Source organism: Pristiophorus japonicus, chromosome 22 (genome assembly GCF_044704955.1).
Source record: "Pristiophorus japonicus isolate sPriJap1 chromosome 22, sPriJap1.hap1, whole genome shotgun sequence".
NCBI classification, from domain to species: Eukaryota; Metazoa; Chordata; class Chondrichthyes; family Pristiophoridae; genus Pristiophorus; species Pristiophorus japonicus.
In genome coordinates this window covers 56,561,360-56,578,247 of record NC_091998.1, presented here as the reverse complement: position 1 = coordinate 56,578,247, position 16,888 = coordinate 56,561,360, and the positions used below count along the sequence as shown (strand labels likewise).

At 53.3% G+C, this 16,888-nt stretch overlaps 1 protein-coding gene across 1 annotated transcript in view; it reads left to right on the top strand.

Annotated features, from left to right (window-relative positions):
• LOC139234775 (GDNF family receptor alpha-2-like) overlaps window positions 1-16,888 on the top strand; it is a 290,018-nt gene that overhangs the window by 71,813 nt on the left and 201,317 nt on the right. Inside the window, exon 3 of the mRNA XM_070865467.1 lies at window positions 15,861-15,944. Within this exon, the coding sequence (XP_070721568.1) occupies window positions 15,861-15,944 (84 nt within the window). The remainder of the gene's footprint in view (window positions 1-15,860; window positions 15,945-16,888) is intronic.

Sequence of the window (16,888 nt, the reverse complement as noted above, 5' to 3'; positions counted from 1 at the left end):
CCTCAACAACTTCCTGTGGTAGAAAATTCCACAGGTTCACAATTCTCTGAGTGAAGAAGTTTCTCCTCATCTCGGTCCTAAATGGCTTCCCCCTTATCCTCAGACTGTGACCCCTGGTTCTGGACTTCCCCAACATCGGGAACATTCTTCCTGCTTCTAACCTGTCCAACCCCGTCAGAATTTTATATGTTTCTGTGAGATCCCCTCTCATTCTTCTAAATTCCAGCGAATATAAGCCTCTGTGGAGAGGAAGCAGAGTTAACGTTTCGGGTCGATGAACCTTCATCAGAACTCTAACGTTAACTCCGCAGATGCTGCCTGACCTGCTGAGATTTCAAGGAATGTGAGAACCTTGCTGTTTGTGGGGGCTTATCGTGCAATGGTTATTGTACCCGACTGGCGTGGACTGGTCATGAGTCCAAATCTCATCGTGGCAGGCGGCGAAATGGAATGAATGAATCTGGTAATTTGTGGGCTGGTAGCAGAAGAAGCGACCATGAGGGGCTGGCCCCGTGCTGCCCCTGGAGCCCTGGCCCTGAACTCACGCCTCCCCTGGGCCCCGATCACGTCCCTCTACGAACTCTCGCCGCTCCTTCGCCCCGACCTCGCCGCCCCTGCTGTACCTGCCCACGCTCCAATCACCGACCTGGACCGTGACGATGTCACTCTTTGCTGCCGTCGCCCTCCTGCACCAGCTCGCGCCGTGCCTTGCCGTGGTACACCGCCACGCTGCCCATGGCCGCCCCTCGCCGCTCCTTTTATGGCCCCGACCTGCCGCTGGTGGTCTCTCGCAGGTCGGGGCCTCCGCACTGCTCCCACACTGCATTAGGGCACCAGAGATGCCCAATAAAACCCAGACTTGCCCACATCCCAAGAACAAGTCCCAGAAACAGCGGGTATTGAACGGCAGTGGTGTGGTCAGCGAAACTGTCGACCTTCTGGGCTGTAATTTCTTCTGTCAGAAGATGTCAAAGAACAATAGGAAGATAGAGTTTAAGTAACTGAAGTCAGATCTGAAGAGATTATTTCGCTGTGTATCAAGTCGGTGGAGTGTTAGAGACCATTAAAGGATGTAAAAGTAGGGAGAAATATTGGGCTTGAGAAATAGGACACTTGTTCAATGAGCAAAGTTGAAAATTGCATTACTTTGGCTCAAGTTAAACTGATGACATATACAACAGCAAATTGTATTTATATTGCTCTTTTAACGTAGTAAAAATCCAGGCTGACACTCCAAGTGCAGTACTGAGGGAGCGCCGCGCTGTCGGAGGGACAGTACTGAGGGAGCGCCGCACTGTCGGAGGGGCAGTACTGAGGGAGCGCCGCACTGTCGGAGGGGCAGTACTGAGGGAGCGCCGCACTGTCGGAGGGGCAGTACTGAGGGAGCGCCGCACTGTCGGAGGGGCAGTACTGAGGGAGCGCCGCACTGTCGGAGGGGCAGTACTGAGGGAGCGCCGCACTGTTGGAGGGGCAGTACTGAGGGAGCGGCGGACTGTCTGAGGGGCAGTACTGAGGGAGCGCTGCAATGTCGAAGGGGCAGTACTGAGGGAGTGCTGCACTGTCGGAGGGGCAATACTGAGGGAGTGCTGCACTGTCGGAAGGACAGTACTGAGGGAGTGTTGCACTGTCGGAGAGGCAGTACTGAGGGAGTGCTGCACTGTCGGAAGGACAATACTGAGGGAGTGCTGCACTGTCAAAGGGGCAGTACTGAGGGAGTGCTGCACTGTTGGAGGGGCAATACTGAGGGAACGGCGCACCGACGGAGGGGCAGTACTGAGGGAGCGCCGGACTGTCGGAGGGGCAGTACTGAGGGAGCGCCGCACTGTCGGAGGGGCAGTACTGAGGGAGTGCTGCACTGTCGGAGGAGCAGTACTGAGGGAGCGCCGGACTGTCGGAGGGGCAGTACTGAGGGAGTGCTGCACTGTCGGAGGTGCAATACTGAGGGAGTGCTGCACTGTCAGAGGTGTCATGTATGTAACCTTCATGTAACAACACTGCAATACTGTATATACTGAAGCAATGCACACCTTGACCACAGGGGGTGAACTTGTGGGAGACACTCCTTATCTGGTCATCCAGGTATATAAAGGGAGGTCCCACGCAGGGTCATCACTTCTTGGTCCTGTGAATAAAGGTTCAGGTCACAGAGTGATCTTGTCCATGGAATGTGTCTCGTGTGGATTTGTGGTATTGTGTAAGGACTTTACAGTGGCGACGAGAAACGGGAATCAACAACCCACGAGAATGGCCACCGGCAGCACAGAGGAACGGTACTGTGTTGGTGAGGACTGGGACAATTTCACCGAGAGGCTTCAGCAGAGCTTTGTCACGAAGGACTGGCTGGGAGATGCAGCGGCCGACAAGCGAAGGGCTCATCTGATGACCAGCTGTGGATCTAAGACTTACGCGCTCATGAAGGACCTACTAGCACCCGAGAAGCCGGCGGACAAAACCTTTGAAGAGCTCAGCAAACTAATCGGTGAGCACCTCAAACCAGTGAGCAGCGTACACTTGACCCGACACAGATTCTATACACATCGACGTCAGGAAGGACAGAGCATAACGGACTTCATTGCAGACCTCCGGCGTTTGGCCAGCCTCTGTAAGTTCACAGACGCCTGCAGGGGGGAGATGTTAAGGGATTTTTTTATTGAGGGCATCAGTCATGCGGGGATTTTCCGAAAGTTAATTGAGACCAAGGACTTGACTTTGGAAGCGGTGGCGTTGATGGCTCAGACTTTCATGGCGGGGGAGGAGGAAACCAAAATAATATACACGCGCAATTCTGCCTCCAACGCGGCGGGGGATCAAGGAGTCAATATCATAAACGCGACTCAGAGCCCCGCAGGCAGGCAAGGGCAGTTCGACACACCCCAGGCAGCAATAGACCCCAGAGCAGGTTTTCAACAGAGATAATGGCAGACTGAATGGACTTTTACACCATCACAGTAGACAATGCGGTCCGGGATGGGACCATTGACACCCACTAACAGGGTACTCAAGGGCAGTCAAAGGGACATAGCTCCTTTGTTCACAACAATGGGAATCTCAGCTTATGCTGGAGGTGTGGGGGCAAATACTCTGCCAGGACCTGCAGGTTTCAACAATTTGTCTGCCGAAATTGCAACCTCAGTAGCCATTTAGCTCGAATGTGCAGGAAGCCTGTAACCAGGCTAATTTATGAGGCGGATGGACCAGAAGAGGGATCTGTGAGGCAGGATGACTCTTGGGGCAAATCAATGGACGCTGAAGTTCAGTGGGTTCATGTGGCAAACATTCACAGCTCATATACCAAAACGCCACCGATGATGATGAAGGTTTTATTAAACGGCATCCCTGTATGCATGGAGCTGGACACGGGGGCCAGCCAGTCACACATGAGTGTTCAACAATTCGAAAAGCTATTGCCACTCAAAGCCAGTAGACCCAAACTAGAACGCATCGAGTCACAACTACGGACGTATACCAAAGAAATCATTCCAGTACTAGGCAGTGCAATGTTGGCGGTCACACACAATGGATCAGAGAACCGGCTGCCACCCTGGATTGTCCCGGGCAGTGGTCTCGCACTGTTGGGAAGAAGCTGGTTAGCTGAGATGAACTGGAAATGGGGGGATGTGCACGCAATGTTATCTGTGGAGCGAAGTTCGTGCTCACAAGTCCTACAACAATTTGAGTCACTATTCCAATCTGGTGTCGGGACGTTCACAGGTACCAAAGTAGTGATACGCATCACCCCGGACGCCAGACCAGTGCAGCACAAAGCCAGAGAGGTGCCGTATGTGATGCGGGAGAACATTGAGAGCGAATTGGACTATTTGCTGAGAGAGGGCATCATCTCGCCCGTTGAATTCAGCGACTGGGTGAGCCCCATCATTCCCATCCTAAAAGCGGATGGTTCTGTCAGGATCTGTGGCGACTACAAGGCCACTATCAATTGGGTATCCCTCCAAGACCAATACCTGCTCCCTAGAGCGGAGGACCTTTTCGCCACGCTGGCAGGCGGCAAGCTGTTCACCAAGTTGGACCTCACTTCAGCCTACATGACCCAGGAACTGGCCGACGAATCTAAACTACTGACCACCATCACCACGCACAAGGGATTCTTCGTTTACAACAGGTGCCCATTTGGCATTCGATCAGCGGCCACGATTTTTCAAAGAAACATGGAAAGCCTGCTCAAATCCATTCCTGGAACAATCGTATTTCAGGGCGACATCCTCATCACCGGTCGTGACACCGAGGAACACCTCCACAACCTGGAGGAGGTGCTACGCCGACTGGACCGGGTAGGCCTGTGACTCAAGAAGTCTAAGTGTGTGTTTTTGGCTCCTGAGGTTGAGTTTCTGGGCAGGAGGGTGGCTGCAGATGGGATTCGGCCCACCGAATCCAAAACAGAGGCGATTCGACGAGCGCCCAGGCCCGGCAACACATCGGAGTTGCGTTCACTTCTGGGACTCTTGAACTATTTCGGGAACTTTCTGCCGAACTTAAGCACATTGTTGGAGCTGCTTCACGTGCTCCTGCATAAGGGTTGTGCTTGGTTTTGGGGGGACTGTCAAGAACGGGCTTTCAATTGGGCACGGAACCTACTTTGTTCAAATAAGTTATTGACCCTGTACGACCCCTGTAAGAAATTGGTTCTGACATGTGATGCATCGTCCTATGGGGTCGGGTGCGTGTTGCAGCAGAGTAATGCTGAGGGTCAACTACAACCTGTGGCTTATGCCTCCAGGTCGCTCTCTCAAGCAGAACGGGGTTATGTGATGGTTGAGAAGGAAGCACTCGCATGTGTCTATGGTGTAAAAAAAATGCATCAGTACCTTTTTGGCAGGAGGTTCGAAGTAGAAACGGACCACAAGCCGTTAACATCCCTGTTGTCAGACAGCAAGGCTGTCAATGCCAATGCATCAGCTCGCATACAGCGATGGGCTCTCACGCTGGCTGCTTATGACTACACCATACGGCACCAGCCTGGCACCGAAAATTGCGCTGACGTGCTCAGCAGGCTCCCACTGGCCACCACCGAGGGGGCAGCGGAACAAAGCGCTGAGATGGTCATGGCTGTCAATGTCTTTGACATCGCAGGCTCTCCCATCACAGCCCACCAGATCAAAATCTGGACCAACAGAGATCCCCTCCTATCTCTGATTAAGAAATGTATCCTGACTGGTGCCCGCACACGGAGCATGCCCTGAGGAGGTCAGACCGTTTCACAGACGGATGGATGAGCTCTCCATCCAAGCCGACTGCCTACTATGGGGCAGCCGGGTAGTCATGCCCCAGAGGGGCAGGGAAGCATTCATCAGGGAACTCCACAGCGAGCACCCAAGCATCGTGCTGATGAAGGCTATTGCCCGGTCACATGTTTGGTGGCCGGGAATTGATTCAGACCTGGAGCACTCTGTTCGTAGGTGCACGACGTGTGTCCAGCTGGGTAATGCCCACAGGCCATGGTTGCGTATTCGTGTAGACTACGTGGGCCCGTTCATGGGGAAAATGTTTCTCATTGTGGTTGATGCGAACTCGAAATAGATCGAGTGCATCATTTTGAATTCCTGCACGATATCCACCACTGTGAAGAGTCCACATGTGGTCTTTGCAACCCACGGCTTGCCGGACATCCTTGTTAGCGATAATGGCCCATGTTTCACGAGCTATGAATTCCGGGAGCTCATGTCGGGCAATCGCATCAACCATGTCAGGACTGCACCATTCCAGCACCTCCAATGGCCAGGTGGAACGTGTGGTCCAAATCATAAAGCAAGGCATGCTCAGGATTCAAGGTCCCTCCCTTCAATGCCACCTATCGCTCCTCCTGCTGGCCTATAGGTCCCGACCGCACTCGCTCACGGGGGTCCCGCCCGCTAAGCTACTTATGAAACGAACACTGAAAACTTGGTTGTCCCTCATTCACCCAGCCCTGACCGACATAGTTGAGGGCAAGCGCCAGTCCCAAAATGAGTACCATGACCGAAATTCAAGGGGGAGATAGATAGAAATAAAGGACTCCGTATTTGTCCTCAATCAGGCTGTGGGGCCCAAATGGCTTGAGGGTACTGTAATAGACAAAGAGGGGAATAGGGTCATCGTGGTTAAACTTAACAATGGGCAGATATGCCGCAAGCATCTGGACCAAGTAAAAAAAAGGTTCAGCATGGACACTGAGGAACCTGAGGAAGATCATGAGATGGTATTCACACCACCGCCAGTGAACGAGCAACAAGAACATTGAGCAGCATGCACAGTCCCAGCGGTCAGCCCGGACAGGCCGGAATCACCACAGGGGATAGACACGCAGGCCAAGGCTCAACAACCAGAGCCTCAACTGCGGCGCTCCACGAGAGAGCGCAGACCACCCGAGAGACTTAACCTATTATCCCAATAAGACTTTGGGGGGAGGTGATGTCATGTATGTAACCTCTATGTAACAACACTGCAATACTGTATATACTTAAGCAATGCACACCTTGACCACAGGGGGTGAACTTGTGGGAGACACTCCTTACCTGGTCATCCAGGTATATAAAGGGAGGTTCCCCTCAGGGTCATCACTTCTTGGTCCTGTGAATAAAGGTTCAGGTCATGGAGTGACCTTGTCTGCAGAATGTGCCTCGTGTGGGTTTTGTGCCATTGAGTAAGGACATTACAGGAGGGGCAGTGCTGAGGGAGTGCCGCATTGTTGGAGGGGCAGTACCGAGGGAGCGCCGCACTGTCGGAGGGGCAGTACCGAGGGAGCGCCGCACTGTCGGAGGGGCAGTGCTGAGGGAGTGCCGCACTGTCGGAGGGGCAGTGCTGAGGGAGTGCCGCACTGTCGGAGGGGCAGTGCTGAGGGAGTGCCGCACTGTCGGAGGAGCAGTGCTGAGGGAGTGTCGCATTGTTGGAGGGGCAGTACTGAGGGAGTGCCGCACTGTCGGAGGGGCAGTACTGAGGGAGTGCCGCATTGTCGGAGGGGCAGTACTGAGGGAGTGTCGCATTGTTGGAGGGGCAGTGCTGAGGGAGCGTCGCACTGTCGGAGGGGCAGTACTGAGGGAGCGTCGCATTGTCGGAGGGGCAGTACTGAGGGAGTGCCGCATTGTCGGAGGGCCAGTACTGAGGGCCCGCGTGGAGTAACGTGTTTCCCGGGGGTGCTGTTTGAGGGTGGAATGTTGGCCCTGGCGATTATCCTCCCCTCACCCTCCTGTGCCAGAAGTGCCGTGGGATCTTTCACATCTCCCTGAACCGGCGCGAGCCTCGGTTCCATGTCTCAGAGGGCGCCTCTGACAATGCGGCGCTCCCTCCGCACTGCGACGAGGGTTGTCACGTGCGCGGCTCCCACGGCTGAGACCCACAACCTTCTGCCTCCGAGGTGCGCGGGCGATCACGGGGCAAGGGAGATCGACAGCGGGGCCGTGAGCACAAGTCCAGTGATCCAGGAGTGCGGCCGAGTAAGATCGAGAATGAGGCAGCGAAGGTGGCAGGATGTTCACTCCCGCCCCGCTGGGCAATTGCGCGGAACACCAGCACCAGAGGCTGCGCAGTCCAGTCCGCCAGGGATAACGGAGATCGACAAAAGAGCAGTTTATGCCTTCATCCTTCAGAATTTAAACTGATATCACAGGATTGCGAGCTTTAATTTGCAGAGGATGCGGCAAATTTTTTTTAACATTTCATCGATTTTGATTTCCCCCAGTGCTCAGGCTCACTAATCCTCCCAATGGGACGCTCTTCAATTACCAGCTCAGGTTATTAACTTTCCAATTTTCGGACAGCTGCTGCTTGCTGAATTACAATTAGACAGATTCCGGTGTTGGTGGCCTTTGATCTGGAACATCTCCCCCGTCCGGAACACAGCGTGCAGACGGCCCTCGGTGTAACGTCGCTCCTGAAAGACGGCACTCCTGACAGTGCGGCGCTCCCTCAGTGCTGCCCCTCCGACAGTGCGGCACTCCCTCAGTATTGCCCCTCCGACAGTGCAGCGCTCCCTCAGTTCTGCCCCTCCGACAGTGCGGCACTCCCTCAGTACTGCCCCTCCAACAGTGCGGCACTCCCTCAGTACTGCCCCTCCGACAGTGCGGCGCTCCCTCAGTACTGCCCCTCCGACAGTGCGGCGCTCCCTCAGTACTGCTCCTCCGACAGTGCGGCACTCCCTCAGTACTGCCCCTCCGACAGTGCAGCGCTCCCTCAGTGCTGCCCCTCCGACAGTGCGGCACTCCCTCAGTATTGCCCCTCCGACAGTGCAGCGCTCCCTCAGTTCTGCCCCTCCGACAGTGCGGCACTCCCTCAGTACTGCCCCTCCAACAGTGCGGCACTCCCTCAGTACTGCCCCTCCGACAGTGCGGCGCTCCCTCAGTACTGCCCCTCCGACAGTGCGGCGCTCCCTCAGTACTGCTCCTCCGACAGTGCGGCACTCCCTCAGTACTGCCCCTCCGACAGTGCAGCACTCCCTCAGCAACTCAGTGGCTCACCACCACCTTCTCAAGGGCGATTAGGGATGGGCAATAAATGCCGGCCTTACCAGCGACACCCACATCCCAGGAACGAATAAAAAAAAGACAGGGCTGTCAGGGACGATAGTTTGTGCACACTTACATTCGGATATGCTCCCCTATAGTGGCTTCATTGGCAGGGAGATTTCTGGGCATATATGATCTCTATCACAAAAACCATCTACGTCCACCTCCAGAATATCACCCGCCTCTGCCCCTGCCTCAGCCCATCTGCTGCTGAAACCCGCCGCTATGTTACCTCAAAACTCGACTCCTCCAACGCACTCTTAACCATCTCCCATCTTCTACCCTCCGTAAACTTCAGCTCATCCTGTTATATTCAGAATAAATCCACTGGACTATGTCGCAAGCTCAAACTCTTGTGACCTTGGTCTCTTTATTTCAGACTCCAGAGTGGGGAAGCTGCATGGTGAGTCACCTTTTAACCTGCTTGCCCCATGGTGCACAGGTGACCCTTAGGTCTCCCACAGGTGTGCCCCCTAGTGGCAAGTCTTACACTTTGGTGAGGTTTACATACATACATAACATCACTCCCCCCCAAAGTCTTATGTACAAGTTATTTGCACGTCGAGGCGATCTGGTGCCCTGCGTCCCCGGGGCGATCGCCTGGGTTGAAGTCCTGAGGTGCTGGGTTTATCCTCGTGGTTGATGGCGAGGTCGATCGTGTTAGTGGGTCGCTGGGGGCCAGGTCCTTTCACAGTGGTTCCTGGTTATCTGTAGTTCGCAGTTTGGTCTGGTCCAAATGCTCTACGCGTTAGCCCAGTACATGGTTTCACAATCAAACGCTCCGTTTTCATCCCATACACTCCATTCCCCCCCCTTGGCTAATGCGGTGCTCGCGGCCCAACAGGGGCCTGAACATGGTCTACATCACTTATTCTGATCTCGCGTGGAGGGGCCGTGCACTTATGGTGCATTCTCTGCTGATGGCTGAAGGCTCGGTTCTGACTGATTCTGTCTGGTGACTGCGTGACACCCAGGATAGCCGGGTTGTACCGTAACACGCGTGGTGCTTGGTTTAGTGATTTGCGCTGCCTGCTCCGGGCTATTATCGCTGACCCTGAGGTCTGGCAGGCCCAGGATGGCCGCAATGGCATTGAGACTTTTGCCGGTGGCGGAGGCCTAGTGGTCCCCGTAGAGCGACCCTGGACCACCGACTGTGTGTAGCCGCCCTGCCTTACTTTGCAACATTGGGATGGGCCGATCGTTTCTGCGACAGATAGGTTACAACATCCCGTCTAGCAGTTCACCTTGGGCAGGCGGTAACGTGGGACCCTGGCTGGTCCGGGTCCTAAGCTGGGGGGCTGTTACGGTTGACCCCTCGCTTTCTAGCACTTCCACAACCGCGAGTGGGTCTGCAGGCTGCGCCGTTTCCACCCCGGGGGTGGGCGACGGTAGCCAACTGAGGGCATCAGCGCCGCTATCTGTGCCTGGCCTGTGGCGGATCATGTTACAGTGCACAGACAGTGTTAGACATTCTCGAAACAACGCATCAATAATGGTGCCTCTGCTCTCCCAAGCTCGTGGGATGAGCAGCTTGTCTGACTCGAGCACACTTTGGGACACTCTTTGGTACGTCTCTTTATTCCCGTGAATGCTGGCTGCGGCCTTGGTTAACTTATTGGATACATGTTCAATCGTTTGGGGTTCGCCCGCTACTTTGGCTTGTTGCACAACACGCCCGACACCGTGTGATAACACATCACTTGTTACAGGTACTTTGTCAGATACATGTACGACCGGTTAGTGTTCACCCGCTACTTTGGCTTGTTGCAAGGTACCCCCGACCCCATACAATGGTACATCATTGGCCGCGAAAGATCGCTCACAAGGGTTACAAGGTGCACACAATTTATTGGAGTGTAGTGGGTTCCTGGCCTTCACTGTGGCCGCCCCTTTACCCTTGCCCCAAACCCAGTCATCTTCCTTGCTGGGCGACACATTCCTCCGTTCCTTTGCGGTGACCTCCCGTGGTCTGGACACTCTCTCGTCCCGTGGTCTGGATGCTCTCTCGTCCCGTGGTCTGGACGCTCTCTCGTCCCGTGGTCTGGATGCTCTCTCGTCCCGTGGTCTGGATGTTCTCTCGTCCCGTGGTCTGGACGCTCTCTCGTCCCGTGGTCTGGATGCACCTTCGTCCCGTGGTCTGGACACACCTTCGTCCCGTGGTCTGGATGCTCTTGTGTCCGTGATGCCGACTGCCGCGATCTTCCTCCCCAGGGATTTTGCCTCTGGAGTCAGAGAGACGCATTCGGACCGTTTCTGCCGGAGTCCTACTCCACATGGTCGACCTGGAGCATCTCCCATCGTCGTGAAGAAGTCGTCGGCTTCAGGTGGTGGGTACCGCACCTCCTCGTGGTCGTGATGAGCGGCCTGTGCCTCGGGGATCTGCAATGGATCTGCACTTCGATGCCTGGTTCAGCTGAAGGTGGGGGTTTGCTCAGCCTTTGAGACGGGGAGACGTCGTTCGTCGGAGAAGATACGCAGAGGTCTTCCCAGTTCCATCGAATCTTCCCCATCCACCTCCTACCAAACAGCTTTGGCCCATCACCAGAAACAATCCACAGCGGTAAATCGTGCACTGCTCCCTCATGGGATACTCTTATGTCCGCACTACCAATAACTGGTATCAGTTCCTTGGTGTCGGTGCACAGCTTTGCCTGAATCGGGATCAGCTCGGGTCGCTTGGCTTCGTCGCCCCACAGCCTCTCGAATGCCTTCTGGCTCATAACTGATTGACTCGCCCCCGTGTCTAGTTCCATGGAGACTGGAGTGCCGTTAGGTTCAACTTTTAACATTATCGGAAGGCTTTTGGTGGTGAAGGTGTGTATCCCATATACTTCCTCTTCATCCTCAGGTTGAGTTGCCTCTCCTGCACGTTCAGCGTGATCCTCGCTGGGTCGGTCGTCCTCTCCTGGCTCTGCCACGTGGTGAGTCAGAGATCATTTGCACATTCTCTGGAGATGCCCCATTGTTCCACAGCCCTTGCACACACAGGGCTTGAATCGACATTGATGAGCTCTATGGCTGCCCCCGCAGCACCAACATGGTGTTAATTGATACACATTCACACCCCACGGCGGACTCTGAGTAACTCTAGGCTTAGGTCTGGCCTCTGCAGTTGTGTGGGCCCTGCCCTGTACAGATCTACCGGCTGAAAACATTATTTTATGCACGGTGCTCGCCAGTGAGCTTCGATTCTGTGAAGATATCTGTTTCGTGTTATCGCTCGTGGATATGAAGGCCTGGGTTATCGTGATGGCCTTGCTCAGATCTAGGGATTCGGCAGACAGCAGTTTCCAAGCACGAGAAACTCCCGAAACATTTCCCTAAGGATCCTGCAAAGTCGCACTGACCTGCAAGGCATCTTAGGTCAGCAACAAAACTCACCACGTTCTGGCCCTCAGAGCAATGGTGCATGTAAAAGCGATACCTGGCCATCAGGATGCTCTCCTTTGGCTTGAGGTGTTCCCTAACCAGCGTACACAGCTCTGTGTAAGACTTGTCCGTTGGTTTGACCGGTGCCAGCAAATTTTTGAGGAGGCCATATATCGAAGACCCACATACGGTGAGGAGAATCGCCCTGCGCTCAATCAGCCTTGTCCAATTCGTTGGCCACTAAGTACTGGTCGAGGCGTTCAACGAAGGCTTCCCAATCATCACCTTCAACAAATCTTTCAAGAATACCAAAGGTAACCATTACCGTGTGATAGTTCGTGATCTGTTACTCGTCATGTTCAGAATAAATCCACAAGACTGTGTCACAAGCTCAAACTGTTGTGACCTTGGTCTCTTTATTCAGACTCCAGAGTGAGGAAGCAGCATGGTGAGTCACCTTTTATACCTGCTTGCCCCTGGGTGCACAAGTGACCCTTAGTCTCCCATAGGTGTTACCCCTGGTGGAAAGTCTTACATTTTGATGAGGTTTACATATATACGTAACACATCCAATACTCTGCTGCCCCGTACCCTAACTCGCACTGAGTCCCGCTCACCCATCACCCCCTGTGCTCACTGCCCCGTACCCTAACTCACACCGAGTCCTGCTCACCCATCACCCCCCTGTACTCGCTGACATACATTGGCTCTCAGTCCAGCAACACCTCAATTTCAAAATTCTCATCCTTGTGTTCAAATCCCTTCATGGCCCTCGCCCCTCCCTATCTCTAATTCCTTCCAGCCCCAGAACCCCCGAGATCTCTGCGCTCCTCCAATTCTGTCCTCTTGTCATCCCCGATTCCATTCGCTCAAACATTGCTGGCTGTGCCTTCTGTTGCCTGGGTCCCAAGCTCTGGAGCTCCCTTCCTAAATCTCTGCGCCTCCTTCTCCTCCTCAACGACCTTCCTTAAAACCCTCCTCTCTGTCCAAGCTTTTAATCAACTCTTCTAAAATTTCCGTCTTTGGCTTGCTGTGGGTTTTGTTTGACTAAGGCTCTGTGAAGCATGTTGGGACCTTTTCTCAGATGTTAAACACGTTATATAAATGCAAAGAATCATTATCCCTCTGTTGCAGCAGTTTATCTTCCTGTACAGGCCCAGAAATTACTGTTGGTTTTGTAGAAAAAGTCTTAACGCGACTAGACACGGCAATGTTATATATTTTATTCATTCTCGGGATGTGGTCGTCGCTGGCAAGGCCGGTTTTATTGCCCATCCCTAATTGCCCCTTGAGAAGGTGGTGGTGAGCCGCCTTCTTGAACCGCTGCAGTCCGTGTGGTGAAGGTGCTGACTGTGTCGTAGCAGTTTGGGACAACCGAGTGTCTCGCTGGGCCAGGTCAGAGGGCAGTTAAGATTCGACCACATTGCTGTGGGTCTGGAGTCACATATTGGCCAGACCGGGTAAGGGCAGCAGATTTCCTTCCTTGAAGGACATTAGTGAACTACAAGGATTTTTATTACAAACCGGTAGTTTCATGCTTACCATTACTGATACTGGCTTTTTATTCCAGATGTATTTAATTAACTGAATTTAAATTCCCCAGCTGCCGTGGTGGGATTTGAACCCGGGTCTCTGGATCATTAGTCCAGGCCTCTGGATTACTGATGCAGTAACATAATCACTAAGCTACCATACCCTATATATGTATGTATGTATGTATATATTTGTATGCGCATATATATATAGATTGCAACTCGAGAGCAAGGAAGTAGCTCTATAAATGTCTGACAGCCGAGGTCCAACATAAAACCCGCGAACTAATGAACAGATGGTAGGTGGAGAAAGCGCAGGAGATCCGGCAGCTGGTCAACAACCACCATGTGCGAGGAATCTTTAGCGCAGTCAAGACCATCTACGGCCCAAGCACTCGAGGCCCTACCCCACTGAGGGCCAAGAACCAGGCCTGTGGATTACTGGTCCAGTAACGAGCGTTCGCTCATCTATCACCACCGTATCATCATCATATCATCATGGGCAGTCCCTCGGAATCGAGGAAGACTTGCTTCCACTCCCAAAGTGAGTTCTTTGGTGGCTGAGCAGTGTGATACGAGAGCCACAGACTCTGTCACAGGTGGGACAGACATTCGTCGAGGGAAGGGGTGGGTGGGGCTGGTTTGCCGCGCGCCCCTCCGCTCTCTGCGCTTGACCTCTTCACGTTCTCGGCGTTGAGATTCGAAGAGCTCAATGTCCTCCCGGATGGACTTTCGCCATCTGGGGCGGTCTTCGGCCAGGGTCTCCCAGGTGACAGGGGCGATGTCGCACTTTATCAGGGAGGCTTTGAGGGCATAGCGCTGAAAGGGCAACACTTTCTGTCACAGTACCGAGAGGGCGAGCTGGGAGGAGGTGCCCAGCGAGCCAGTGTGGCAGAACCAGCGCATTTTCTGGACGCGTGTCAGTAAATCGCAGCGATAAATCGAGACCGTGATATTTATCAGCGAGTGCGGACAGATGTGACACGTCAAGCGGCCAGGATGATAATTGCTGTCAATCTGAATAAAGCCAGTCAGCGAGGCCCGTCCTCACAGGAGGCCCTCGCTAACACATTGTGAATGTTCAGCGGCACCAGTGGTTCACCGCGTCGATGCAAAGGGTTAATGGGGATAACGCGGGTGCCATTGGCTGCATTTGCCTGAAAGGCACCGAGTGTGACCGTAGCGAGGTAGGGCCTAATCCCCAGGGTTTCCTCCCTCCACATATCGGATTGTCACCGTCACACCGTGGTCTGTTCATGTAGCAAGCTCCCCATTTGCTGCGACAGCCATTTCGTTCCCCAGATCAATAAGTAGCGAAGCATTAACCTCCCTGGGCAGGGCAGGAAATGGTGTTCCCCTCAGCAGCAAGAAATTCAATCCTGTTTAAATCAGGAAATGTCACAGCCAGTTGTTAATTGAGGAGTTGGCTTTGGCAAACCATGTAATACAATTTTTATGTCAATGCACATGTGTGGAAGGAAACAGAAAACACGCACTTCAGCAGCTTAAATGTCTACTTCGCTGTGGCTCAGTGGCAGCACTAATTCAGAAGGTTGTGGGTTCAAGCCCCATTCATGCCTCAGTGGATACAGATATAGAGCAAAGGCGGGGTATATAGTGTCAGCTATGGCTCAGTGGGCAGCACCCTCACCTCTGAGTCAGCAGCTTGTTGGTGTGAGTCCCGCTCCAGAGACTTGAGCACAGAATCTCGGCTAACATTCCCAGTGCAGTGCTGAGGGAGCACCGCACTGTCGGAGGGGCAGTACTGAGGGAGTGCCGTACTGTCAGAGGGGCAGTACTGAGGGAGCCCTGCACTGTCGGAGGGACAGTACTGAGGGAGCACCGTACTGTCGGAGGGGCAGTATTGAGGGAGTGCTGCACTGTCGGAGGGGCAGTACTGAGGGAGCGCCACACTATCGAAGGGGCAGTACTGATGGAGCGTTGAACTGTCGGAAGTACAGTACTGAGGGAGCGCCACACTGTGAGAGGTGCTATCTTTCATTAGAGGTGTTAAACCGAGGGCCCGTCTGATCTCTCAGGTGCACGTAAAAGATCTCTTGGGCACTATTTCAAAGAAGAGCAGGGGAGTTCTCCCCGGTGTTCAAGGGCCAATATTAATCTCTCAATCAACATCACTAAATCCATTATCTGGTCATTATCACATTGCTTTGTGTGGGAGCTTGCTGTGCGCAAATTGGCTGCCGCGTTTCCCATATTACAACAGTGACTTCAAAAGTACTTCATTGGCTGTAAAGCGCTTTCGGATGTCCTGAGTTTATGAAAGGCGCTATATAAATGCAAGTCTGTCTCTGAGCACATTGCAGCTATTGTGGCTGATCGTGGTGAGTAAGGAGCCTCAAAGAGTTGTGCAAAGTTAATTTACATCTTCCAGCAGAGTCCAAGTAGAGAAATGTCCGTCGTGTTGGGTGCAGCGTCTAATCACTGTCTCGTTCCTCTGTTTCAGGCGATGACCTGTATGAAAGCTCCCCTTACGAGCCGGTGAACTCGCGCCTCTCCGACATATTCCGCCTTGCTGCCATCAGCTCAGGTAAAGAAAAGGAACTTTCCTTTGCCCTTCTCCTGAAATGTTTTCTCTTTTGGAAGGGGGGGATGCTTGTGGGATTTATGGTGGGATAAGCACCCAGCAGTGTTCCAAGCCACTAGATTTGCAGCCTAAATGGACCGAATCCCACTATCAAATCCCCCAAACAGCAGGGCAAATCTTGTAATCCCGCGTAATAGAAATAAAATGTAATCTCTTAAAACACTGGCTCATCGCTCCAGTGCAAAACTACAGGGGACTTCTGTCCTTCAACTCCACAAAGGGCTTTAGGTGCAATTAATCTCCAGTCCGTGCATTTTCCCAGACAATCCGCCCTGGGCTCCCCTCTGGGTCTCATTGTCACACTTAAACCATCTTCCGCTTCTCGGCTCGAGCGCCGGACTCTTGCTTGTACAGTTTCTGTAATCTCCCGCTTCAATTTATCGATTATCTCAAGGATCCTGAACTTTTGAATCATCTCTTATTATTAATAAAGGGCGGTGGGAAGCAGATTCATTAGTAAAAGGGAATTGGATAAATATTGGAAGGGGGAAAAAAATAACAGGGATGGGGGAAAGAGCAGGGGGGAATGGGACTGTTTGGATCACTCTGTCGCCGAGCCAGCACAGGCTCGATGGGCTGAATGGCCTCCTGTGCTGAATCGCTCTCTGATTCTGTGATTCTTCCCAGAGTGTTCTCACCTCCAGGGAGGCAATCCCAAACTCTTCCCATAATTCAGGTGCCTTAAAGTTCCATATTTAATATACACGATAACTATTTATGATGAACCTATAACGATGAACCTGTATAAAACGCTGGTTCGGCCTCAACTGGAGCATTGTGTCTAATTCTGGGCCCCGCACTTTAGGCAGGATGTGAAGGCCTTAGAGAGGGCGCAGAAAAGATTTACGAGGATGGTTCCAGGGATGAGGGACTTCAGTTACGTGGAT